This window comes from Phyllobates terribilis, unplaced genomic scaffold (assembly GCF_046119375.1).
Source record: "Phyllobates terribilis strain yellow unplaced genomic scaffold, ASM4611937v1 Scaffold_1__5_contigs__length_1240528914, whole genome shotgun sequence".
Lineage (NCBI taxonomy): Eukaryota > Metazoa > Chordata > Amphibia > Anura > Dendrobatidae > Phyllobates > Phyllobates terribilis.
Window position 1 is genome coordinate 113,927,173 of NW_027362761.1, and position 27,807 is coordinate 113,954,979.

General features: G+C 40.7%; 1 protein-coding gene across 2 annotated transcripts in view; it reads left to right on the forward strand.

Annotated features, from left to right (window-relative positions):
- TMEM38B (transmembrane protein 38B) overlaps nucleotides 1-25,695 on the forward strand; it is a 64,990-nt gene extending 39,295 nt beyond the window's left edge. The window contains exons 2-6 of one of the 2 annotated variants that reach the window (XM_073666735.1): nucleotides 10,872-11,028; nucleotides 14,167-14,351; nucleotides 17,494-17,581; nucleotides 20,491-20,608; nucleotides 25,452-25,695. In XM_073666735.1, coding sequence (XP_073522836.1) covers nucleotides 10,872-11,028; nucleotides 14,167-14,351; nucleotides 17,494-17,581; nucleotides 20,491-20,608; nucleotides 25,452-25,685 — 782 coding nt within the window. In that variant the 3' untranslated portion in view covers nucleotides 25,686-25,695. The remainder of the gene's footprint in view (nucleotides 1-10,871; nucleotides 11,029-14,166; nucleotides 14,352-17,493; nucleotides 17,582-20,490; nucleotides 20,609-25,451) is intronic. The other variant, XM_073666745.1, reaches the window with a different exon arrangement.
- The last annotated feature ends 2,112 nt before the right edge of the window (nucleotides 25,696-27,807 follow it).

The following is a 27,807-nucleotide window of genomic DNA, read 5'->3' on the forward strand; positions in this document are numbered from 1 at the left end:
CCTGCACATAGTACCGGGTGTCAGCTGTGACAAACAGCTGACACCCGGCGGCGATCGCGCCCGCACAGCCTGTGTGCGCGTGCGATCGCGATGACGTACTAATACGGGTCTGGGTCTTAAGTCCCTGGGCACAGACGCGTATTAGTACGTCAAATGTTATTAAGGGGTTAAAGGAGGAGCTCTAGTTATCATGATCATATTAGATTACATACAGGAAGCGCGCACACACACACAACTCTTGGATAGAAAATACTACTCTCCGCTTCAGGAAGATCCCACCAAAAATTACACGGATGAGCTAACACATATCAATGGGTTTGACGTCATCCTCAATACCAGACAATCCCAAAACAGGTACCTACATGCAGGCCTGTGGAGTCGGTAAGCCAAACCTCCGACTCCCTCATACATGGCTCATGTTTAAGTGATAAATTTACTGTAGCACAGATTCATCTCAGCTAAAAGTCTAGATCCTTAGATCAGGAATAGGACAGACATTTATAGGACACTACATAACTTTCTCAAATTGTTATGTAAAAATATTCCCCACAAACTGCATTGAACTACTTTACCCAATTTATTATATATTTTAGGAGTCAGTTCATTTTATACTGACTCTGACTCTACAACCCTGCCTACATGTTACCTAAAATACTTAAAGATGGCAGTCCAGGGACGCCAAGCATCTTTCTTTGCAAACGCTCATCCCTGGGTCCACTTCCAGGGGACACAATATTAGCCACTATGTATGTAGAGTCTCTTTACTTTCCATGACAAGTTCCACCCAACTTTGAAAGTCTCAAATACATTTTATGGCCACTACTATATGCATCAAAGACCATACCATTCAAACATCAATTTAGACCCACAGGACGTCTGGCATATCTTAGATCAGTGTTTCTTATACTCCAGGCCCCCAACAGACCATGTTTTCAGGCTTTCCATAGTGTTGCACAGGTGATGGAATTGTTATCAAGATATCAAAGCATGAGCATCTTAAGGAAAATTGTTGCTGACCTTCAACGCATATTGCATAGGGACCACAGACTGAAAAAAAATATTTCCAGATCTAGCACCGATCTCCTACAAACAGCACCCTAACACAAGGAATCTCATTGTCAAGTGTCCTCTCATCACTATCAGAGCCTGACACATTCCCCTGTAACAGTAAAATATGCAGCACTTATACACCCATATTGCCAACAATTAGTCCTTTTCATCTACATCCACCAATGTGTTGTATTAATATTTATTATAGCTCCATTCCATTTATTCCATGGAGCTTTACATGTGAAAAGGGGTATAAATAAATAAATTAAATAAAAAGTACAATAATCATTAACAATACAAGTCACTGGTACTGAAGGAGAGAGGACCCTGCCTGCGAGGACTCAGTCTACAAGGGATGGGTGAGGATACAGTAGGTTGGGGTAGAGCTGGTCATGCAGCGGTGTAGTGGAGTGAGGTTTACTGCAGGATGTAGGGTTGTCGGAAGAGGTAGGTCTTCAGGTTTCTTTTGAAGGTTTCCACGGTAGGTGAGAGTCTGAAATATTGGGGTAGAGCAATCAAGGGGCAGCCTCTGCTCCCTCCATGGAATGAAGAGTCATCAGTGACTTTTGTTTCAGGGGCTTGGCTAGTCAATGTACACAATGGTAGCGCACTCTCTCTCCGACTTGGATCAACCGTAACGAGCCGGCAACACAGCACATTGTCGTGACATCACTTGTGGGGGCGACACTAGTCTCTGAATGCAGGTATTCTGAAAGTGCGCTCTATTGCTGCCCCCTGATGACTCTTCGTTTGAGTATTCACTGGGATTCTCAAACAAAGCATCATCAAAAAGGAAGTGGGGGAGCAGTTGGTTAGGGAAGGATAGGGAGTCTTTAATTGAAGTATATTATAAAATACTTTTAGGTTGTAGCATTAGCTAGGGTTTTAGGCTGAAAATTTTGGACTTTGGACCACCCCTTTTAAATGTTATGCTCTTGTCTCAGTAATTCATTTGTAAACTTGCCTGACAAAGTAACCTCTGTGCAAATATAATTTCCAGGACTTCCCTCACAGCACCATCAGGAGGTCTTCCTTCATATCTTCATATTCTTGATAGGGACGGGAAACACACAAGGTTAAAAGGCTCCTCCCTCCACTCCAACTCCAGTGTTTTTCCTGTCCCTATCAGGGACGGACACAGAAGAGGATTACGTTACCGGGAGCAGGAGTTCCTGAAGCCTGGCGCAGGAGGATCGGGCAGGGGTCCTCTCACTCCTCCACTCCCTCCTGCCAGGGTCTGGAGGCCGACACCCCACTGAAACCAGGGGTCCGTCAGCCTTTGTCCGGTAGGAGTGGAACAGTCTCCCCCCGCAAAGGGGGCTCTGGGTTCCGGCAGCTACAGCCCTGCGCACAGCTCTAGTGTTTGCCGCATGATGGAGGGGACAGCACTTCCAGTTACAGAGGGAGCACTATGTGAATCTCTGGTAGCCGGCGTGCGTTCCACAGTGGAACGCACTTCCTTAAATCTTGAAAAAAATGGCGCCAAACTGAAAATTTTAAAGGGGAAACGCCTTTTTTTTCTGATGATGCAGATGGAAGACAGGTGAGAGAAGCTATTTAAGGGGTGGATGAGACTAAGCTATCAGTCAACCAGCTCACCAGTAATGGCAGATCAAACCACTGGTCATTCTGATACGCCGACTGAACCTCCAGTCCAAGTAAGTTTACTGAATAGTTCCCATTTGTCTGTGGTAGTAAAGAGTCTTGTGCTCCTTGTCATTTTAGGACAAGTAGACACCTAAAAAAGACATGATGACATCAGCTCCTAAGAAAAGGAGATGCGCCATCTGTAACAAGAAACTACCGGACACATACGGGAAACGGTTATGCTCTACCTGTATTGCAAAAGTTGTCAAAAGAACATTCCTCCTTCATGTCAGACTTAAGAGCCATAGTAAGAGAGGAAGTGCAGAGTACTGTCACAGACTTAGTTGCTCCTCAGGGTGCGCCCCGTCACAAGAGGCCACGTCAGGAGCTAGAGTCCAGTTCTGGGGAAGAAGAGTTGTCGGATTTTTCTGCCCCCGATCAGGACAGGGAAGATTCCATCACTAACCCCCCCCCAGAAGAGAAGAAAAAATATCTCTTCTCCTGGGAAGATACCAATACACTGACTGCAGTAAGAAACACTATGCAGATAGAAGACACTTACCAACCATCATCAGTGCAGGGTGAGATGTTTGGGGGCTTGAGAACCCGCAGGAATAAGGTTTTTCCTGTGAAGGATCACATTAAGGCAATGATCCTGGAAGAATGGGAGGACGCAGAGAAGAAGCTAGTAATTCCCAGAAGCTTCAAAACTCTCCTAGCATTTGAACCAGAAGATATAAAATTATGAAAAAACAAGGGGAAAGGGAAAACGTATGTCAGCTCACCATGTAATAGCCAGACTCATCCAGTCCCAACGAAGTCTTGCAGCGGAGACGCCCAGGTCATGGGCTACCAAGGTTCAAGTAATAAGAAAGCAAGCAAAGATGTCTCCAGCAGGACCAGGGTTGTATATATCTTGTTAAAACTTCACTTTTAATTTCAAATTGTAAAAGCCAAGGATGAGTTACAGAATGAGCAATATAGCGGCTCTTAGGTACAGCTCATTCTGTAACTCATCCTTGGCTTTTACAATTTGAAATTGAAAGTGAAGTTTTAACAAGATATATACAACCCTGGTCCTGCTGGAGATATAAAATTATGGGATGAAACCCCAAAAATTTATATCCCGATTGCCAAGGTAGCGAAAAAAACATCCATCCCGTTTGAGGATTTGTCATCTCTAAAGGATGCAATGGATAGGAAGGCAAACAGTCTCCTTTAAAAAGACCTGGGAAACATCTGCGGCAATAATAAAAGCCAATATTGCATCCACTTCAGTGGCAAGATCCATGAGCATATAGCTGGACCAACTGGAAGACCACCTGAGGAGGAAGACATCCAGAGAGGTGATCCTCGACTCAATTCCGCTACTTAAGTTGGCAACAGGGTTTGTCGCCGATGCTTCGGCAGAATCCTTAAGATTTGCTGCTCGGAATGGGGCCCTTTCTACTGCTTCCAGAAGAGCAATATGGCTAAAAACCTGGTCAGGAGACAGTCATTCTAAAAGTAAATTGTGTGCCATTCCCTTCTCAGGCCTCCGGGTGTTTGGTCTAGTATTGGATGAAATACTGGAGAAAGCATCAGATGAAAAAAAGGGATTTCCGGAGGAGAAACCTAAGGTGTCCTCCTTTCGGAAACCTAGTTACCAGCAAAAGTCAGAATATTCCAGAAAAGGGAAGTCGGGTAGATGGAGCTACCAGAAGGGAGGTATCTCGAAGAATCCCCTTCCAATACAAGTGTTAAAACACGTAGAAGATGACGCCAGGAAAGTAGGAGGAAGACTCCAACATTTCCACGGAGCATGGATGTAGATTACCGACAGCCCATGGATTCTCCAATCTATCGCATAAGGCTACAAGATAGCATTCGGACAGATCCTGCAGGGAAGGGTTTCACTTGACATTAACCCAATCTGCCCAGGTCTCCAAAAGACTGCTAACAGACGTGAGAAAATTGATAAACTCAGGAGCGGTGATACCAGTACCAGAAGAACAGTTCCTAGGCTTTTACTCGGGTCTTTTTTCAATAAAGAAACCCGGAGATGATTATCGCACCATAATAATAAATCTGTAGTCTCTCTAAACTAATCAGTCGTTTACAAAAAATTCAAAATGGAATCAATCAGGTCGACAATTCCCTTAACTGGACACAACATGGTGATGTGTACAATAGGTCCCAAAGAGGCCTATTATCCTGTTCCAATTCACCGTCCCAGTCAAAAGTTTCTACGGTTTGCACTAAAAGGGAGGAGACACCATTCTACATTATCAATTCACTTGTCTTCCTTATGGCCTCTCTTCAGCCCCATGTATCTTTACCAAACTGATGGCTGAAGTTATGGCGTTCCTCAGGGAACAAGGAATATTAATCATTAAATATCTAGACGACTACCTGGTATTGGCAGACTCTCCACAGAAGCTGAAAACCAACCTAACATCAACCATCCTGACCCTAAGAAATTTAGGATGGATTATAAACTGGGAAAAATCACATCTTGTTCCAGAAAGAAGAAAGATCTTTTTGGGAATCCTTCTAGACTCAGAACAACAAATGTCGTTTCTGCTGAAAAAGAAACAGGGCTCAAGGCCAAGATCAAGAAATTCAGGAGGAGGATGAGTTACCATTCGAGAATGTATGAAAATCCTGGGTCTCATGCCAGCTTCCTTACCGGGAGTCAGGTGGAGCCAATTCTATCAACCTGAAATTGGAAAATTGGTCGATCTGGGAAAAAAGGGTTTCCTTATCGAAGGTCACCAAAAGATCATTGACTTGGTGGACCTCCAAGTACAACCTACAGGAAGGAGTCATGTGGAAACTTAACCCCATTCGTGACTCACTACCGATGCGAGCAGCAGAGGCTGGGGGGCTCACGTAAACAGTCAATACCTACAAGGTACCTGGCGGAAGCAGGATCATCCCAGATCATCAAATCTGAGAGCGCTTCAGGCCATCTGGGAGGCGTTAAAAAGGTCTCGAAAACATCTAAAAGGTCAACATGTCAGAGTGTTCATGGACAACATGACATCAGTGGCTTTCCTCAAACATCAGGGAGGTCCACGTCACCACCTTCTACAATCCTTGGCAGGAAAAATCTTCCAGGGGGCAGAAAGATCGGTCCTTTCAGTATCTGCAGCGCATCTAAAAGGTTCCCACAATACAGTAGCAGACTTCCTCAGTCGAGAAACTGTTCTACAGTCAGAATGGGAGTTGATCTGGGAGCTGTTTCGTCACATAACACATCGATGGGGCATTCCCCAATGGATCTCTTCGCCACACGGAAAAATGCAAATTCTTCTCCCTCAATCCAGAAGACAGACCGTCAGGGATAGATGCTTTATCTCAAAGATGGAACATGAATCTAGCATATGCATTCCCTCCTTTACCCTTGATACCATGGGTACTAAAGAAGATTCAGGAAGATCGAGCCAGGATGATAATAAATCCTACCTTTCTGGCCCAAAAGAAGTTGGTTCCCCTTACTCAAGAAAATGTCCATGGAGGATCCAATAATCCTTCCAGACAGGCAGGACTTGCTGTTTCAGGGTCCGATATTCCATCCCGATGTGAAGCTTCTCCAGCTTTCGGCCTGGACCCTGAAAGGCAGATCCTGAGATCTAGGAGCCTGTCAGACACTGTAATCTCAACCATGCAAAATAGTAGGAAACCTGTAACATTGGCCATCTATACAAAAATCTGGAAGAGATTCTATTCGCAATATCAACCAGCATCTGAGGGTTCCGTTCCAGACTTCCCTAAAATACTAGAATTCTTGCAGACAGGGTTTGAAAAAGGCCTAAGACCCAGCACATTGAAAGTACAGATTGTTGCACTGAGCGCTTTCATGGATTATCCGCTAGCTCACCATCCATGGATAGAAAGATTCAATAAGGCTACGACAAGGTTAAGACCAACAATTTAATCCCACATCCCACCATGGGACTTAAACATGGTCCTAAAGAGCCTATGCAACAAGCTCTTCAAGCCGCTCATGGAATAGAGCATAAAACTCCTCTCACTTAAGACATTGTTCCTAGTTGCAATAACCACAGCGAGACGGATAGGGGAGATTCAAGCATTCTCAGAGACCCATACCTGAAGTGCCTAGACGATTGCATTTTACTCAGGTTAGACCCAGCTTTTTTTACCAAAAGTAGTTACCCCTTTCCATATGAATCAGGAGGTGGTCCTACCCTCTTTTTGTCAGGACTATAAAAATGATCAAGGATTAGCCTTCCACTCACTTGATGTCAGGAGAGTAGTTCTACAATACTTGGAGGTCACTAAGGACTGGCGTATAGATTCCAACCTATTCATACAGTTTGGGGGGAAAAAATAAGGGGAAGAAAGCAACAAAATCTACATTAGCAAGATGGGTTTGATCAGTAATTAGTCTAGCCTATTTAACTGAGGGGAAGTCCCCTCCAGAAAATATTAGAACCCATTCTACCAGGGCTATGTCCGCATCATGGGCAGAAAGAGCAGGGGCATCGGTGGACCAAATCTGAACACCTTCTGCAAACATTATGAATTGGACATTCTATCAGGCCAAAAGATGGCCTTCGGAAGGAAGGTCCTCCAGGCAGTGGTCCCACCCTAAAATGTATACTCTGGTATTCTCCTGATGGTGCTCTCAGGAGGGACGTCCTGGAAAGTGGGCATTAGACCTACCGGTATTAGAGTTTCCAGGAGTCCCTCATGACAGCACCCATTATATTCCCTCCCTAAATATTCATGAAATTGCTATGTGAAATTAACATAGATTGTTGAAAGGCAAATAGAGTTGCATCCATCCTGGTGTGGTACTTGAAAAATCACTGGAATTGGGGTGGAGGGAGGGGCCTTTTTAACCTCTTGTGTGTTTCCTGTCCTTATCAAGGATATGAAGGACTACCTCCTGATGGTGCTGTCATGAGGGACTCCTGGAAACCATATTACCGGTAGGTCTAATGCCTACTTTTTCTCGTTAACCAATAAAGGTATCAATTTTTTAATAATTTTATGCCCCCCCCCTAAAAATAGTATTGTAGATCACTGTACTGTAAATTCCTAAAATGGCGTTGATGGGCGGGTGCACGTTTTTTTTATAGTGGCTATGATGGTCTCCCCATGTGATAGCTGCAAGGCATTATGGAGAAGTTGAAGCGATTTTATTAGCTAGCTCTCTGCTATTAAATTTGTGTGCATTTGCAACACAGCTGCAAATTCAAAGTGTTCAAATTTGAATGGACCTGCAAATTAAAGGAAGTAGATTTGCCAAGGATCGTCAAGAAGTATGTATCTGCTCATCTTTTAATAGTCACAGTTCAATACATTTGGGTTGGAAAGGTCATACACCAATTGCATCTTCTATCCTATCAATTTCTGTTGAAGTGTGACCTAAAAGAAACTGCCGTGACAAGACTTCAACTGAGGTTACATTGCCTGACTGCATTATGCCCTGTTTACATAAATGCATACATACTGAAAATAGGTATTTGATACACTGCCGATTTTGTTTTCCCACCTACAAAAAATGTCTATAATTTTTTATCGTAGGTACACTTCAACTGTAAGAGACAGAATCTAAAAAGAAAAACTAGAAAATCACATTGTATGATTTTTAAATTTAAGCTGCATTTTATTGCATGAAATAAATAAGTATTTGATCACCTACTAACCAGCCAGAATTCAGGCTCTCACAGACCTGTTAGTTTTTCTTTAAAAGCTCTCCTACTCTGCATTCATTACCTGTATTAATTGCGCCTGTTTGAACTCATTACCTGTATAAAATACACCTGTCCACACAATCAATCACACTCCAACCACTCCACCATGGCAAAGACCAAAGAACTGTCTAAGGACACCAGGGACAAAATTGTAGACCTGCACAAGGCTGGGATGGGCTACAGGACAATAGGCAAGCAGCTTGTTGAGAAGGCTACAGCTGTTGTCGCAATTATTAGAAAATGAAAGAAACACAAGATGACTGTCAATCTTCCTCAGTCTGGGGCTCCATGCAAGATATTGCCTCATGGGGTAAGTATGATTCTGAAAAAGGTCAGGAATTGACCCAGATCTACACAGGAGTACCTGGTCAATGACCGAAAGACAGCTGGGGCCACAGCATCAAACAATACCATTAGTAACCTACTACACCGTCATGGATTAAAATCCTGAATGGCACACAGTCACCCTGCTCACGCCAGCACGTGTCCAGGCTCGTTTGAAGTTCACCAATGACCATATGGATGACCTAAAAGAGGCATGGGAGAAGTTCATGTAGTCAGATGAGACCAAAATAAAAGTTTTTTTGGTATCCACTCTACTCAGTGTTTGGAGGAAGAAGGATGAGTACAACCCTCAAGAACACCGTCCCAACCATGAAGCATGGTGGGAGAAACCTCACTCTTTGGGGGTGCTTTTCTGCAAAGTGGACAGGACAGCTGGTATTGGTAATGTGTTCTGTGCCATAGAAACATGATCTAAATTTCTTTTCCTAGCTGCTTCTGATACTTTTGTGTTTTTATTACTAATGTCATGTATTTATTTATTTTTTTTCTTGTGATGCATCCAACCTATTTACGATCTCAATTCCACTCTAATAATTTACATCTAGTATATGTCAAATATAAGAAATGGAGAAAAAGGAGAATCCAGCTTCCACAATATAAAATCTTCTATCTTTATTTAATCCTTTAAAAATCGAGACATGGGTACAAACCACTGAGGGAGGTGTGAGGGGTTAAAGGAAAACACAGCACGCAAACCATATAGAGGTAATTGGGGCCAAAAAAAAAAGTACAAATTAGGGAAGCACAATGGATAATGTTGCTCAATAGACCTGTAGGAATGACCTGATGCAGATCTTCCTCTGCATAATATATATATTTTATTGTGCTTTTGCTTATATAAGGCCATCATATTCCGCAGCGCTTTACAGACTTCATCACTGTCCACAAAGGGAATTTAGAGATTTGTGAGGCCCAATCAGTGTATGTGGCAGTGACCCAGATTAGTCCAACTTTAAATGTCTTTATATTCAACTCCCAAACAAAATCCAAAACTTTATCCTCTAGTTCACACCTGGATCATGCATAACGGTTCGTGGGCAACCGCACCACTGTATCACTCATGGGTTTGTCAGTAGCTTTGCCTTCTCTGGCCCGAGTTCAGACTAGGACAGACCTGTACTGCACAGAGCCTCCTGTCTCCTGCTTGCAAACAAAATGCTGACACGCCCAAACATTAACTGAAAGTTTAAATGGGAATTGTGGACATGGGCCACTCCTAAGACCCAGAGTGGAGGGAGAGATCCACCCCACTACCATCCTGCAGTCCTCTCCAAAAAATAAAGGCCCATGTCAGATTTTCCTAAATCTGACTTGGTCAAAAAGTGTGATCAAGTCCACCCTCTCTCCTTTTTTATTTTTCATTGTAAGCACAGCTGTGCCTGTAATTACAATGCACTCCAGCGGGTTTAGTATGCTTTTATGTGCATCCTAACAACCTTCGTATATGATTCCCCTCACTGCCTCACAGTATATAAAAATTTTTTTAATCCGCTATATGGTTCCATCTATCTGGGCCTGGGTTCTTTTATGTGCTGCTAATTTTTATAGTCTTTACTAAGGGGATATGACGGAGTATTTAAAAAAAAAAAATAAATAAAAAAAATAGTTATGGAAGCAGCGGGAATAAAATAAGAGCAAAAACTAGCTGCTTTTGATCTCGTGACAGGTGCTCTTTAAATATAAAGTGTGCATTCTAAGGTTAAAGGGAACAGATCCCCAGTTTTTAGTAAGTAAACCAATGCCATCACCTTTCTGAGCTCCTATACTGCATTACTTAAATGTGTCCATCCCAGAATTCCCCTTTATTTATTTTTTAATCTATGTATAGGTGCATGCAGTATAGCATTGTAGGTCAATATAGTCACCTACCGCCATCTCCGAGAGAGAGATCTGTGTTTTTTTTTTTTTTTTTTAAATCTGAGTGTTTCTTTAATCCCACACAGTTTGTGTGCATCCAAAATATTTTATTGTGCAATCTGTTCACGCAGTTTTGTTCGTTGCAAGAAATTAAATCCAGTTGATCATTTATGGATGGTTTTAATGGCCTGAAATTAAAAAAAATAAATAAAATTAAATCAAATCTGCAAAGCTTACCATTAACTGTTAGCTACAATTGTTTTATGATCTAGGTAAACTTGCACTACTAATATTAACACACATAGGGTTGCTGTTTTCTTGTTGTAGGAGCTGTTGATGTGGCATCTCGGAGTCCTTTTGCTTCCTGGTTCAGCGCCATGCTGTGCTGTTTTGGAGGTGGCATATTGTCTTCTATATTACTAGCGGAGCCCCCTGTTGCAATCCTTTCAAATAGCACTAATATTATTTATGCCTCTGTTGTTTGGTAAGTGCTGCTACATTCTTTATTTGATAATAGGATATCATTCTTCTTTTTTTTTTTTTTTTTTTTTTTTAATAGTTTTATGTATTATAAAGGCTGTTATTTAACAAAAGTAAAAATTCAAAAACAAAAATAATTTTAATTATTAGTGTGAAACTTGTTGCATAAGAGCTCAACTAATGACTTTCCCAATTGTAAAACTTTGTTCACAAATTGCCCATGTGTTGCAGTATTGTAGGAAAATGACAGTAAACTGACATCGGGCACCCCCATGTTATCGCATTAGCGAAGGTGTTGCTTACTAAACCATTTACTAATATTTTAGTTACTTTGACTATAAAGTTCATTTTTAAACAAGAGTCTGAAATATGGTAGATTAACGGCAGAGTCCAGATGCCTTTCTTGTTAACTTCCACTTTTTTTCCCTATAAAATAACATGAGGTGGCATTAAGATGGCAATGAAAGCAAAACAATGTTTTCAATGCCAGAGGCTATGCTCCAGATTTTTCCTGAGCGCTTCTGCATCTCCCTGGCAGAAAAAACGCATGCGGATTGTACATGCGTTTTTTTCAGCCAGGGACAAGCGTTTGTGAAGCTTTTTTAGCATGTGATTTCGCATGCGGGTTGTCCAAGCGCTTTCCAAACGATTTTGGCATCACTTGGAAAGTGCTTGATAACTTGGTCACACTATATAAATCCATGCAACAGGCATGGATTTATATAGTGTGACCATTTTAGTGAAAAAAAACAAACAATAAAAATGGTAAAAAAAAAAAACACATTATACTCCCCTTCCGATGGCCCCCGGTCTCCTTCTCCGGTCTTCCCGGTGGTGTAAAAGGACCTTGCATGGCATCATTTAGTCATGTGACAGGTCACGCGACTGCCGACTCTGCAATGCATATGTGTATAGGGAGCTGTCAAACTCTCTGTAGCCACACTGTCAGGTGGCCGGACAGTATTCTAACGCGATTAACCCTATATCTGTATATATGTTAGTTCCAGAGGTGACAGGTTCTCTTTCACATGTTCAGTATTTGGTCAGTATTTTACATCAGTATTTGTAAGCCCAAATCAGGAGTGACACAAAGTATAATAGAAACACGTCATCACTTCTGCATTTCTTACCCACTCCTGGTTTTGGCTTACAAACACTGATGTAAAATACTAAACGTGTGTGAATATGGCCTTTAAGAGGATGGTCCTTGGCTGATGCCAAATTCCACTTATTTTGTGCAATGAGATCAGTGCTGTGTTTTCTGAGTCAATGTAACCTTCTCCCGGATCGGAATATAGATCCCGTATAAAACTGACTACTGTCTGAAAAGCACTCTTTTTTTTTTTTATTTATTTTTTATTCTGCTTCAAGACTTAATTAATTCTGTGCTAGACTATGACTGACTAATGAGGACATTTACTTTAAAAGTAGCATGTTCACAAAGAGAAGACTAACCTAAATCTCTGAATTCACATCCTCCTCTTCTGCTCTGTAAACCTGCTCCATCCATATCCTCTTCCCACGCCTGCTTGGATTTTGTTTCATTTGAAGCTCAGAATAGTTTCTCATTAGCAAAATGAGAACATGCGTCTATCATTTGGCTTAATGGTTATAAGGTAATATCTGTAGCTACTCTCATCTATTGATATCAGACAGTTGCCACGTATCCTGCGCCATCTGCTGGCACACGGGTGTTTTCTAACTGGACGTTTAAATTAAATCTAAGCCACTGCACGCCATGTAGATGGGTTTTGTAATTATCAGCTCATTTTAAATATGGTAGATTCCCGATATCCTTTTAGCAAGTTAGTGCAAATATGTTGTCATATATTTTAGAAGCGATAAAAAATATACAATTTTAACTGATATAAATTGTCTAAATATCAGATTATTTATTACTTTTAGAACTGTCAAGATTTATCTGATCTATTTACAATAGCATGCTGTAAGTGTTCCCGACATACAGGCATGTAAAGTGCTACTGAATTATCTGTTACTAACTTACTTGAGTTTTACAAATGGGTAACAGGAATACATGGAAAAAGAATGTGCGCGTTTTAGATGGGAACGGTTCTCTGGGATTTAAACATTGATGAGCGCAATAAACGGCATAGCAATCCCCTTCATTGTTCCCACAGATACAGCGGCTCCTCTGTAGAAGTGTCTATTCTTAGTACTGCAGCTATGCTTGGTACTGCAGCTTAGTCCAGTTAAAGTGAATGTGATGGACTTCTCATCCATTGGTACAGAGAAGTCACTGTGCCTGTGTATATGTGTAGTGTGAGCGCTGCAGCCAATTCCTGGAGTATGGAAAAACCTTTCTACATAATCTTCAAAATCCAAACACTTTTTTAATCGTGATTTATTAAATAAGAAGGCCATGTACTTGTGGTCTGTACATCATTCTATGGAGGACCAAATTAATAGCTTGGTCTGCAAGTTATAGCAAATCATGGCATTAGTTTATCGTTTACAAGTAGCCTAGCACAGCTATAGGGTCCTATACCCTGTTGACATGCTTCAAGAAAAAAAATCTGCATGGAATGATTAATTACAATGTTTCAGCTGTGCACTTTGTACAAGGCCTCTGTAGCAAATTGCTCTTGACGCAACAAATTACTATTAGATTTTGAACCTGGTGCTTCTGCCATGAATGTGAACAGATCCTTAGACATGACGGGTTGTCCACCAGTGATGGTTTCATTAAAAATGTTCTACAGTTTTTTTGTTTTTACTGGCTATGTTCACCTCCACATTCAACTTTTTATGTGGTCTGTAGTCACAAATCTACTGAAAAGGACTTTAACAAAAAAACAAACAACAACTTGCGAGCTAGAAACTCTCCCAATGGACCGTCAGATTGAGCCCACTGATGGCATTCACAGTAATCGTAGTCTGCAGATGGCAATATACGGTGCAACGCAGTGGCAAACTTCTGAATGAAGCCCAATTATAAAATTGATCTTGAATGCATTTATTTTTTATGAAAGTCAGGAAAAAATGTCCCTAAAGATGGACAACCGCTTTTAAAGTAATATAATTCCTATCAATTTCATATAGAACATAAAAACAGACATCATAAAATATCAACTAAAACATGTTAAGTGCTTTTATTTCTATATTTTTTTTCTCTATCACTCAGGTACATGGTCTACTACTTTCCATTAGATCTATTCTATAGATGCTTTTGCTTTCTACCTCTACGAGCTATTGCTGCAGCAATGAAGGAAGTGACCAGAACTTGGAAGATTTTGGCTGGAGTCACACAAGCACATAGTCGCTTTAAAGATGCTTTGCTAGTCATGGTTGCCAATGGCTGGGCGAAAGGTAATACGTGAGCAAAGTATTTGATATGCTTATTTCTAACAAAAGAACATGTTAACAGATGAGAATAGAGAATTTAACCTGTGGCTGTCCAACTGCAATGAATCATCCTACATGACCTAACCACTTGCAACATTGGCAGTTTAAGCAAGAGCCACACTAAAGACCTCTGCATTAAAGGGGTTGTCTGGTCTAATATGATAAGTCTGCAGTCACTCTGTGTGACTGCAGACTTGTGAATCCTCCCAGCACATGCACTGTTTTGGAACTGCAGTTAAGTATGTGATATGCATACTCCTGGCCAGAACGTATGTATGGTATGTCTGTATCTATCTCACGCAATTAGAATATCATCAAAAAGTTAATTTATTTCAGTTCTTCAATGCAAAAAGTGAAACTCGTATATTATATAGAGTCATTACTTTCAGTGATCTATTTCAAGTGTTTATTTCTGTTAATGTTGATGATTATGGCTTACAGCCAATGAAAATGCAAGTCATTATCTCAGTAAATTAGAATACTTTATAACAGCTTGAAAAATGATTTTAAAATCCAAAATGTTGGCCTACTGAAATGTATGTTCAGTAAATGCACTCAATACTTGGTCGGGGCTCCTTTTGCATCAATTACTGCATCAATGCGGTGTGGCATGGAGGCGATCAGCCTGTGGCACTGCTGAGGTGTTATGGAAGCCCAGGTTGCGTTGATAGCCGCCTTCAGCTCGTCTGCATAGTTGGGTCTGGTGTCTCTCATCTTCTTGACAATACCCATAGATTCTCTATGGGGTTAAGGTCAGGCGAGTTTGCTGGCCAATCAAGCACAGTGATACTGTTTTTAAACCAGGTATTGGTACTTTTGGCAGTGTGGACAGGTGCCAAGTCCTGCTGGAGAATTGAAATTTCCATCTCCAAATAGCTTGTCTGCAGAGGGAAGCATACAGTGCTCTAAAATTTCCTGGTAGACGGCTGCGCTGACTTTGGTCTTGATAAAACACAGTGGACCTACACCAGCAGATGACATGGCTCCCCAAACCATCACTGATTGTGGAAACTTCACACTAGACCTCAAGCAGCTTGGATTGTGGCCTCTCCACTCTTACTCCAGGGTCTGGGACCTTGATTTCCAAATGAAAACTGGAACTCTGGGACCTTGTGGAGTGTCATTGTCAAGTCAGCAGTCTTCCCCATGATTGTGGAGCCTACTGAAACAGGCCAAGGGACCTTTTTAAATGCTTGGGAAGCCTTTGCACGTGTTTTTTGCTAATTATTTTAATTTACTCACTTGTGTTTTCATTGGCTGTAAGCCATAATCATCAACATTAACAGAAATAAACACTTGAAATAGATCACTCTGTGTGTAATGACTCTATATAATGAGTTTCACTTTTTGTATTGAAGTACTGAAATTAACTTTTTTGATGATATTCTTATTTCGTGAGCAGCACCTGCATATTTTTCATCCATTGACCATAAAAGAAAAAGTACAGCCCTTCATGTGATGGTACAGTTGGTGGTTTCTGGTGAAATTGCAATAGGTGAGAACAACTGAACGGAACATTGATGTATCTCAACTACACAATACGAATATATAATATTGGTGCAAACTTATGTTTATTATTCTCAATATTACCTTGTGATGAACCCCCTACAAGTAAAGGACATTGACCCAATGACGCCGTTGGGTCAATATTGTATAGTCCTCTCTCACTACTTCATCACATACTACAGACATCGGAAAGGTGATCAAAATAACTCCAGTCCTATCCCACTTCTCCTTTCTGTTGGTAGGGGGAGGTGGAAGTGGAAGGGTTTGCCCTCTATTCATATAGCTACATTTTTCTGGTTTTTATAGGGTAGAGTAGGAAACACTAAGAAAATAAATTGATGGAAGAAATATTTTTACGGATTAATTTCTTAAATTATCTTTTAATGGTCACAGCTTCTTTTTTCTGCCGAATTCCAAATCCTTTTCATAAAATTTAAGGTCTATATGACTAGGTATTCCAACATGCTCTTGTCAAAATTGTTAATTTCTCATTCTGGCTAAAAAAAATAAATAAATTGTTTAGTCTTTGCTCACAATCATGTAATGAGCTTAACCAGGTGTCATGAACGTGGTGTTGGAACCATGCAGAAATACAGCTTCTTTGTTCATAGTATTCCCATTCTTCTTTAACTGGCTCTGGATGTTGGAAATTAGCACCAGCTATTAAGAAAGAGTCAATCAAGTAGCGATGGACATGCTAAGAGTCAGGTCACATTGACTGTGTATGGCTCCAACACTGCCATATTGACTCCTGGCTAGCTCTTAATATATAGTGTCACTGATATAGAACTTGTCTTTTCGGCCTCAGTGAGAAATAGATGAGGACTAGTGATGAGCGAACGTGCTCCTTTAACCCTTTTTAAACAAGCACGCTTGGGTACTCGCCGAGTAGTTTCGGTATGCTCTGCATCTTAGTAACACCTGCCGCGGCTGCATTTGTCACAACTGTTAGACAGCTGTGACACATGCAGGGATAGCCTGACAAACAGGCTGTGTCCTGCATATGTCACAGCTGTCTTACAGATGTAACACATTCAGCTGCGGCGGCTGTTACTGACATGCTGAGCACACCGAAACTACTCGGTGAGTACCCAAGCGTGCTCACTCATCACTAATGAGGACCTATTTGGTATGCTGTTTACAAGTAATACAGCATCACATCAGTTTAGTCACTCAAAATCCTGTAACTGGTTCCCTTTAAATCTACAATGTATCTGTGCAGAACCTTGAATAAAAACAAAATGAGCAAATACCCTGTAGTAAGTAAATACTAATGGTACATGTAAATAACATGGGGTGCTTGGTTCTCACCATTTTGATCAGAAAGCGTAAAAGCCATCCCAACCACGATTAGGTGTACCCAATCGGGATGGTTCCTAACTTTTGTAGTGCATCTCACAGGACCTAGGTTCTTTCTGTTAAATGGCCCCAGTGTGAATGTGCACCTACACATTACATATACCAGCATATATTCCGGTTCATTTCTTTGGTAATGTATGTGCAAATCCCACCTCTTGTTGTGAAAGAATGCATACTAAAAAAGTTGCTCTATCCTATGATGTGTATTCGTAGACAGCTAACTGATCGGTTTTATTTGCAGCAGCTGGAGGTGGCCTGATCTCCAACTTTGAACAACTTGTAAGAGGTGTCTGGAAACCTGAAAGCAACGAGCTTCTAAAGATGTCATAGTACGTGACTGTTTTCATTCTCCTTAAAATCTATAATCCCCATGTGTGGTGTTGAATAGGGAATGAGAATATATTTTCTGTAGTTAAAGGGGATATAAGGGGTTAAATGTCCATTGTCAGCGCCAACACTGATTCATGGCTGATGCAGCAAGTTGTCAGCTATAGTGTACAGGTGACAGTTACAGGATTGTTACCTGTCGGGGAACGCTAGTCTCTTATATCGCAGGTCACTAAGGGGCTAAAGCAAAATATTAAAAAGTAGAGCAAAACTTATCTTAAAAAGGAAAAAGGGGGCAACTGCCTGGGGGCCTACACCACTTTCCTTTTGGCCCAAGAGTATTTGAAAACCTAGTGTAAAGGTCCAATGAAATCTCTCAAATAATAAAAAGGGCAACTGCTTGAAGGCTTGATCACTTTATAGGCTAAAATCAACAAGAGTCCATTAACCATTTTGCGACCACATGTGGTCAATTTACTTCATATAGCAGTAGTGACCTCCGAAATGGAGCCCACAGACTGCATCTTTCTGCAACAGCAATGGTTGGAACTTGCTCCTATCCCTGATTGACAGTAGCATTTGAATGGTAAATCGGTGACAACTGCATTTAAACATTGCCAGTGCAAAAGTATTGGCTTCCATTTAAAATTTTAATGTTTCATTAAACCACATGCATAGTGAGATTAAACCATAACTGCTATGTGGGTTAGTGACGCCAAGCCCTAGTTAACTGGTTAACCAGCGCTGATGTACATTTTCATCATAGGGTGTTATACAAAGTATAAAACTGGCTAATGATTTGGGGTGAACTGATGGACTACTGTGGCAGCCAGTGGCCTGCTGAAGGCCACCGTAACTGTTATCTTGCTGTTCAACAGGTTGAGCTTTATAGTCGATAAACAATTTCACTATATAGTGCAGTACCTGTTGCATTGCATGTTCCAGTTCTCTGAGGACTGAAAAATGAAGCAAAAAATATATTTTGCGTTGTAAAGTGAATGGTGTCATTCAAAACTAGAAGTCGTCCCACAAACTCCTCTTTTACAGCTATTTTGATGGACAAAGAGGAAAAAATAAGCACAAGAAAGCTGAAAATTTCTTGCTCATAAAGGGGCTTGGGCAGTAGGCCCACTGTATTATAAACTACACCGCGTGCAGAATTATTAGGCAAATGCGTATTTTGATCACTTTGATACTTTTTATACATGTTGTCCTACTCCAAGCTTCATAGGCTTGAGTGCCAACTACCAATTATGTAAATCTGGTGATGTGCATCTCTGTAATGAGGAGGGGTGTTGTCTAATGACATCAACACCCTATATAAGGTGTGCTTAATTATTAGGCATCTTCCTTTCCTTTGTCAAAATGGGTCAGAAGAGATTTGACGGGCTCTGAAAAGTCCAAAATTGTGAGATGTCTTGCAGAGGGATGCAGAAGTCTTGAAATTCCCAAACTTTTGAAGTGTGCTCACCGAACAATCAAGCGTTTCATGGCAAATAGTCAACAGGGTCGCAAGAAGCGTGTTGGCCAAAAAAGGCACAAAAGAACTGCCCATGAATTGAGGAAAATCAAGCGTGAAGCTGCCAAGAAGCCATTCGCCACCAGTTTTGCCATATATCAGAGCTGCAACATTACTGGAGTATCAAAAAGCACAATGTGTGTGATACTCGGGGACATGGCCAAGGTAAGGAAGGCTGAAAAACAACCACTTTTGAACAAGAAAAATAAGATAAAACGTCAAGAATGGGCCAAGAAATATCTTAAGACTGATTTTTCAACGGTTTTATGGACTAGTGAAATGAGGGTGACTCTTGATGGGCCAGAGGCTGGACCAATAAAGGGCAGAGAGCTCCACTCCGATTCAGATGCCAGCAAGGTGGAGGTGGGGTACTGGTATGAGCTGGTATCATCAAAGATGAACTTGTGGGACCTTTTCGGGTTGAGGATGGAGTGAAGCTCAACTCCCAGAACTACTGCCAGTTTCTGGAAGACAACTTCTTCAAGCAGTGGTACAGGAAGAAGTCGGTATCGTTCAAGAAAAACATGATTTTCATGCAGGACAATGCTCCATCACATGCATTAAACTACTCCACAGCTTGGCTGGCCGATAAAGGTCTAAAAGAAGAAAAAATAATGTCATGGCCCCCTTGTTCACCTGATCTGAACCCCATAGAGAACCTGTGGTCCATAATAAAATGTGAGATCTCCAGGGAAGGAAAACAGTACACCTCTCGGAACAGTGTCTGGGAGGCTGTGGTGGCTGCTGCACGCAATGTTGATCGAAAACAGATCAAGCAACTGACAGAATCTATGGATGGAAGGCTGAGTGTCATCATAAAGAAAGGTGGCTATACTGATCACTAATTTTTTTTGGTTTTTGTTTTTGCATGTCAAATGTTTATTTCTAAATTTTGTGCACTGATATTGGTTTATCTGGTGAAAATAAACAAGTGAGATGGATTATATTTGGTTTTTATTAAGTTGTCTAATAATTCTGCACAGTAATAGTTACCTGCACAAACAGATATTCTCCTAAGATAGCCAAATCTAAAAAAAAAAAACCCACTCAAACTTCCAAAAATATTAAGCTTGAATATTTGAGTCTTTTGGGTTGATTGAGAACATAGTTGTTGATCAATAATAAAAATAATCCTCTAAAATACAACTTGCCTAATAATTCTGCACAAGGTGTATATACCGGTAGTGTTATTGCTTTGAAGCTCAGGCAATAAGGAGTTTTGCTCGTTATGATGTGTTCTCTCCCCCTTCTTCCACTGTTGCTTAATTGTTCAGCAGGTAATTAATAATTTAATTAACTTTTTATGGTTTCAGCCACTATAAATATATGTAGATACAATTTTGGTGCAGTGTTTAGAAGTTAATACCCTTTTTTTTTTTTTTTAAATTTTAGCCCTGTAAAAATTAGTCTCTTGGGATCGGTTTTATTCACACTCCAACATGTTGATCTGCTGCCTATTGAAAGACACCACCTCATGTTCATCTATACTATGTTTCTTATTACTATAAAGGTAAGATTAAACAAATGTTTCCGTTTACATCATCTCCCTACAAAACACATGCTATCATGAGCGTTTTTCCTTTAAACTAGAATTATTCACTTTAGTGATAAGTTTAATGTGAAAGCACCCTTAACCTTTTATCTTCACGTTCGTGGATCCTGTCGGGGCTTATACATAATAATACATCTACATGTCAGCCTCCAGTAGGCGTATACACCCAAAAATGATGCACTACAAAGCGCATGTTCAATCTGATGGCCCCATTATAGTCGATCGCCCTGTCGGCGCATACGTCCAAATTCCTTTTAGCGGGGGTGTTTCGGACGCAAACCCCCATGGGACCCACGAACGTGACGATAAGCAGTGTGAAAACACCCTTAAAGAGAATCTGTCAGCAAGATCAGCCCTCTTAAACCGTTAATCTTTCACTGACCTTCATTCTTGTATAAACACATTGGATCCTTTTTATACCCGTGTGTAAGCTGAAAGAGATTTGAATCAGTCCATAAAGTGCAGTCTAAAATAGAAAGAAACCCCGTAAAAATCATTTTTTTGATATACATTAAAAATGTAGGACTAAAAAAACGTAGGAAAAAAGCCCCAATTTTTATATGGAATTATGTGATAGGAATTTTAACCATATAAATAAATGACTACTTTATCCTTATCCGGAAGCCTATTGATAGATCCTACCAAGCTGCGGAGGTTGGCACCCTAGTGTTGAAAATGATAATGGCGCCCCATATCCTCGACTGCTATCCCTGTTAGACCCCAAATATCCCTAAAATTTGAGACTCCTAAATCAATATATCTGATTAAATGCACTTTATGGAGTGCTTTATGCACTACATATAAATTGCCAATGGTCATTAGAGATAATAAACCACTGTCTGATAACATTTAGCCCGTATAAAATGCATAGTGATTCATGAACTGACAATAATCATTAAAGACGTTAAAGCAATCAATATGTCTCTGATAACATGCAACCTATATAGTTAAAGAAGAGAAATATGCACAAGGATAAAACATACGTTTTTTTTATTAGATAATACTAAAAATAGATAAAACCATGTATACATATAGCAAGGAAAAGGAACCAGTTACCCAATCCACGTGTAGATAAGCCTATTGCCAATTTGCAAATAGGCTACAACTCCAGGCTATCACTGATTAGACCACACAAATGCATGACCCCACTTCTAAGGTGCATTGTGCCAGAGAAAGGAAACCTGCATTTTCATGACTATGGAAATTGTACATTCACACTGAAGGCATCAAAACTATGAATTAACACACGTGGAATTATATACTTAACAAAAAAGTGTGAAACAACTGAAAATATGTCTTATATTCTAGGTTCTTCAAAGTAGCCACCTTTTTGCTTTGACTGCTTTGCACACTCTTGGCATTCTCTTGATGATGAGCTTCAAGAGGTAGTCACCGGAAATGGTCTTCCAACAATCTTGAAGGAGTTCCCAGAGATGCTTAGCACTTGTTGGCCCTTTTACCTTCACTCTGTGGTCCAGCTCACCCCAAACCATCTCGATTGGGTTCTGGTCTGGTGACTGTGGAGGTCAGGTCATCTGGCCTAGCACCCCATCACTCTCCTCCTTGGTCAAATAGCCCTTGCACAGCCTGGAGGTGTGTTTGGGGTCATTGTCCTGTTGAAAAATAAATGATGGTCCATCTAAACGCAAACTGGATGGAATAGCATGCCGCTGCAAGATGCTGTATTCGCCATGCTGGTTCAGTATGCCTTCAATTTTGAATAAATCCCCAACAGTGTGACCAGCAAAGCACCCCCACACCATCACACCTCCTCCTCCATGCTTTACGGTGGGAACTAGGCATGTAGAGTCCCATCCGTTCACCTTTTCTGCATCGCCCAAAGACACGGTGGTTGGAACCAAAGATCTCAAATTTGGACTCATCAGACCAAAGCACAGATTTACACTGGTCTAATGTCCATTCCTTGTGTTCTTTAGCCCAAACAAGTCTCTTCTGCTTGTTGCCTATCCTTGGCAGTGGTTTCCTAGCAGCTATTTTACCATGAAGGCCTGCTGCACAAAGTCTCCTCTTAACAGTTGTTGTAGAGATGTGTCTGCCGCTAGAACGGTGTGGCATTGACCTGGTCTCTAATCTGAGCTGCTGTTAACCTGCGATTTCTGAGGCTGGTGACTCGGATAACCTTATCCTCAGAAGCAGAGGTGACTCTTGGTCTTCCTTTTCTGGGGCGGTCCTCATGTGAGCCAGTTTCTTTGTAGCGCTTGTTGGTTTTTGCAACTGCACTTGGGGACACTTTCAAAGTTTGCCCAATTTTTCGCACTGACTGACATTCATTTCTTAAAGTAATGATGGCCACTCGTTTTTCTTTACTTAGCTGCTTTTTTTCTTGCCATAATACAAATTCTAACAGTCTATTCAGTAGGACTATCAGCTGTGTATCCACCAGACTTCTGCACAACACAACTGATGGTCCCAACCCCATTTATAAGGCAAGAAATCCCACTTATTAAACCTGACAGGGCACACCTGTGAAGTGAAAACCATTTCCGGTGACTACCTCTTGAAGCTCATCAAGAGTATGCAAATCAGTCATCAAAGCAAAAGGTGGCTACTTTGAAGAACCTAGAATATAAGACATATATTTTCAGTTGTTTCACACTTTTTTGTTAAGTATATAATTCCACATGTGTTAATTCATAGTTCTGATTCCTTCAGTGTGAATGTACAATTTCCATAGTCATGAAAATACAGAAAAATTGTGAAATGAGAAGGTCTGTCCAAACTTTTGATGTATGTATAAAATTTTATATTTTTTTTTAACTTTTTGCATGCTTCAATAGTCTCCATGGGAGATTAGAAGCAGATCGCCTGTATGTAGCAGATTTGCTCACTTGCTATGAGTGCTGACCACTTGGGCGGTGCTCATAGCGATCTGGACATGACGACCACAGGGGCATCGTGCAGACCTCCGGGTTGTCATGCCAACCCATCGGTGGCCCGTCATCATGTGACGGGGTCACCGATGGGTGGGGTAAGTGACGCGCTTTCGGCGCAGCGATGTTAAATGCTGCTGTCAGAGTTTGACAGCGGCATTTAACTAGTTAACAGCCGCGGGTGGATCACAATTCCACCCGTGGCTGTTGCGGGCACATGTCAGCTGTATAGATCAGCTGTCATGTGCCCGGTTCAGTTTGTGCTCCGCGCCGGAGCCTGCGCTGAACAGGGGGTGATGAGGTGGTGCTTTTTATTATGTACCATGTCATAAAGGGGTTAAAGAATTATTATTTTCTAGAATTTTGATATTGGACCGCAAGACATCCTCGCAGGCCATATTTTTCAAGGCTTACTAATGACCACTCTACAAACGCTTCAATAGGTAAACTCCCACAAACCTCACTTTTATTTTCTCCTCATATCGACTGATGGCTTTTATTGAAATAGTTGTTTAAAGTATTTGATGTCTGCTGATATGAGGTGAAATTAATTTTAGTCGTTCGTATTTTCCCAAGTACATAATAAGAATAATTTTCAAGACTTGATCTAATCTGTAATTTTGTTTGCTCTTCCTTACTGACAGGATATCACGGGATCGCAGCTGATTCTTTCTTTGAGGTATAACCTGTTTTTAAACAGGTAGTGAAATGTTTTACCTCACAGGAAGCAGCAGCTCTCATCCCATACTGTAATGTTTGTATAATCCCTTCCCAAGCTATGTTCCTGTACGGTCAGACACAGCCATTACACAGTATACAGCAGGGGCACATTTATAAGATTATCTCAGCACAGGGACATTTTTTAACACATCCAATTGTGGAACTTTTTTATTTTAAGATGTATTGATTAAAATGTACTTTGTGGGGAAAACCCCTTTACGCTTACAATATAAAGCTGGTTATCACTGGTATGCATAACTAATCTGGTGATTTAGGGCCGAAACCATTTTTGACGGTCATAACTTTTATTTTTAATTCTTTAATTTTTTGTAAATTTGGTGGCAATGGTAATTTATATTTTTGATTTGTGTTTTTTTAACTTTGCAGAGAAGAACTGACTGGAATACAGCATTGCATTGTCCAGCCCATACAAAGATGTACAGGTGCATCTCACAAAATTAGAATATCATCAAAAAGTTAATTTATTTCAGTTCTTCAATACAGAAAAAGTGAAACTCATATATTATATAGAGTCATTACAAACGGTGATCTATTTCAAGTGTTTATTTCTGTTAATGTTGATGATTATGGCTTGAAAAACACTTGAAATAGATCACTCTGTTTGTAATGACTCTATATAATGAGTTTCACTTTTTCTGTATTGAACTGAAATAAATTAACTTTTTGATGATATTCTAATTTTGTGAGCAGCACCTGTACATAGAGATAACGAGATAACAGGGCTTTTGAACTCTGGGGATTTTGCAGGACTGATAGCAACATGTCAATAGCTGAGGGCCAGGCAGTTCAATAGATAACTGCTCTAAAAATAACTTTATTTTAATGACTGCAAATGTATGTTAATAAAGCTTGGATATATATTTTATATTTTTTTATATATTTTTGGATAGTATATTACTCTTGACTACATGACTACAATGTGCTCAGCCTTTTGAGATTTTATTTGGGGAAAATTAAGTATTGAAGAAATATGCTTCAAAATAAAATTATCCATCTAACTAAAGGGGTTTTATTCACGATGGACAATGTATTTTTGGTGGAAGATGTATTTCAAGTCAAAATTTAACAATGTGTTAATTGAAAATTTGGTTTTCTAAACCAAAATTCATAAAATGTCTACATTCAGAATGTCCTATGTGGTCTATATAACATGTTTTTGTTTTTTCTAGGTCAGAATGATGCTAACAAAGTCATCTGCTTCTCCGTTCCTACCAGTAGAAGACTTAATTGGTCGCTTGGTATTTGGATTGCAACAAGCCTCTAACATATCAAAAGAAAAAGTTACAACAAGTGACAAAGATGAACTCAAGGTGAAAGAGAGCGTTTCCAAAGAAGAAACTGGAGCAAGCAGCTCAGAACCCAGTGACTCTACAAGGAAAAGAAATACTAAAAAAAGTGAATAAACTAGAGTTAGGCTGTGTTCACACGATGCGTATTTCATGCGTTTCCGCGGCGTTTTTGCAGTTGCGTAAACGCCGCGGAAACGCATGAAAAACGCATGGTAGAAGGGAAGCAATGTTCCCCAATGGAAATCCGCATGTGCTGTGCCCATGATGCGGATTTTTCCGCAGCGTTAACGCTGCGGTCAAAAATCCGCAGCATGTCAATTAATTTTGCGGAAACGCGGCGATTTCGCCGCCATTGACTTGCATTAGAACGTGCCAATTCCGCAAGACTGCATCTGTACTTGCGTAATTGGTGCGTTCTAATGTGCGGATGGTACCCGGGTGTGGAGGAGAGGAGAGTCTCCTCCACACCCAGGTACCATTAAAAAAGCTGTAAAAGAAGAATAAAATAAAAAATAAATGTATTCTTACCATCTGTCGGCCCGCGCACCGCTCCCGCTTGGTTCCCGGCACTTGCAGTGAGTTGTAGGACCTGCGGTGACGTCAGAGTCATGTGACGGGTCACGTGACGCTGACGTCGGCAGATCTTTCAATTCAAAGTTGCCGGCGAGGGAGAACAGATTGAGCAGGACAGCGCGGGCCATCAGAGGGTAAGTATATATACACTCTCAGTTCACACTGTATAAATCCATGCTGTTTGCATGGATTTATATAGTGTGACCTAGTTATCAAGCACTTTCCAGGTGATGCTAACATCGCCTGGAAAGCGCTTGTCAATCTGCATGCGGAAACGCATGTGAATCTGCATGTGGATCCGCATGTATTGTGCATGCGTTTTTCCTGCAGAATCTGCATGTGTTTTTTCTGCCAGGGAGATGCAGAAATGATGCAGAAATTTTCTGCTTCATTTCTGCATCGTGTGCACATACCCTTAAACAAAATGAATCATTGTGAACCTGGTCCAGCAGCCACGTCAGTTGCCTGTGGCCACCAGAACAGATGTTTGAGGACCTGCAACATACCCTATGACTCTTCTGTTAAGCAGGCTGCCTCAACATAATGTTGGAGAGTGACTTGTGCATGATGTTACCACAACCTGCTAATCCAAAGATGTTTCAGGCATTTAAAGATTAGCAGTTGTTTTGCAGTGTTCTGGTCCGGCAGCCATGGGCTACTGATTTGGTTGCTGCATTTGGCTCTTGCAAATGTTTTTGCTAAATTCTTGAATAAACCTATGATGCAAGTTCAACATGTATTTACTGCCATAATTATTGAACTGACTTATCCATACAATGGCTGATGTGATAAGTCAGTATGAGCTTATAAAGCTTGCATACAGAACGGAAATACCAATTTTACATGAACAGTCTGTTAAAGTGTCACTTTTAAAACGAAAGAAATTTTCTTAAATAGTTACAGGACCTTTCATCAGTTTGAGCATGTTAGACTGACCACATCATGGAATAGTGGCTGCAGAGTTGAGTAAAAATTTTTTAAAATTTTTATTTTTTTATTTTTCCTCTCTATTGTGGAACTATTAGATTGTCAAATTTAGGTTATAATTATGCTATAGTTCAACTGTGTTACCAGAGATTTTTCTCTAGGGGCATGCACTTCTTCCTCTGGTTGACCAATCAGAAACAGGCAGTAACACACAGGGGAAAAAAAGAACATGCCCTATTCTCCTCACTGATCTTTGCAGTTACTGTGTAGAAATACAGCAAAGCTGAATTATGCGTCATTACAAATACTTCCAGTTCTCATGTCAAAGCAGCCAGTGTGGAGGGAAGGTTAGAGCTAACAGCAGTATGGGAAGAGATCTGAAATGTATCTAATGATGCAGCAGAACTTAGTTATGTATCTTTGCACAGTAGCTGCAGGAGATCAATGAGGAGAGGCAAAAAAAAACTATTTTACGTAACTCTGCAGCCACTATTCCATGATGTGGCCAGTTTAACATGCTCAAATTGGGGAGAGGTCCTCTTTAAGGCCACTATACACACCAGACCATAGTCTTCTGAAGCTACTAACCACGACAGGAAAGGCCAACAGTCTAATTTGAATGAAGACCTTACAAATCTACCCTAACAGATGGCTCGGGAGGAAAGTGGGGTGGAAATCGGTTCAACATATTCCAATGGTTCTGCCATTGGAGTCAGACAGCGAATTTCTTAGGGAC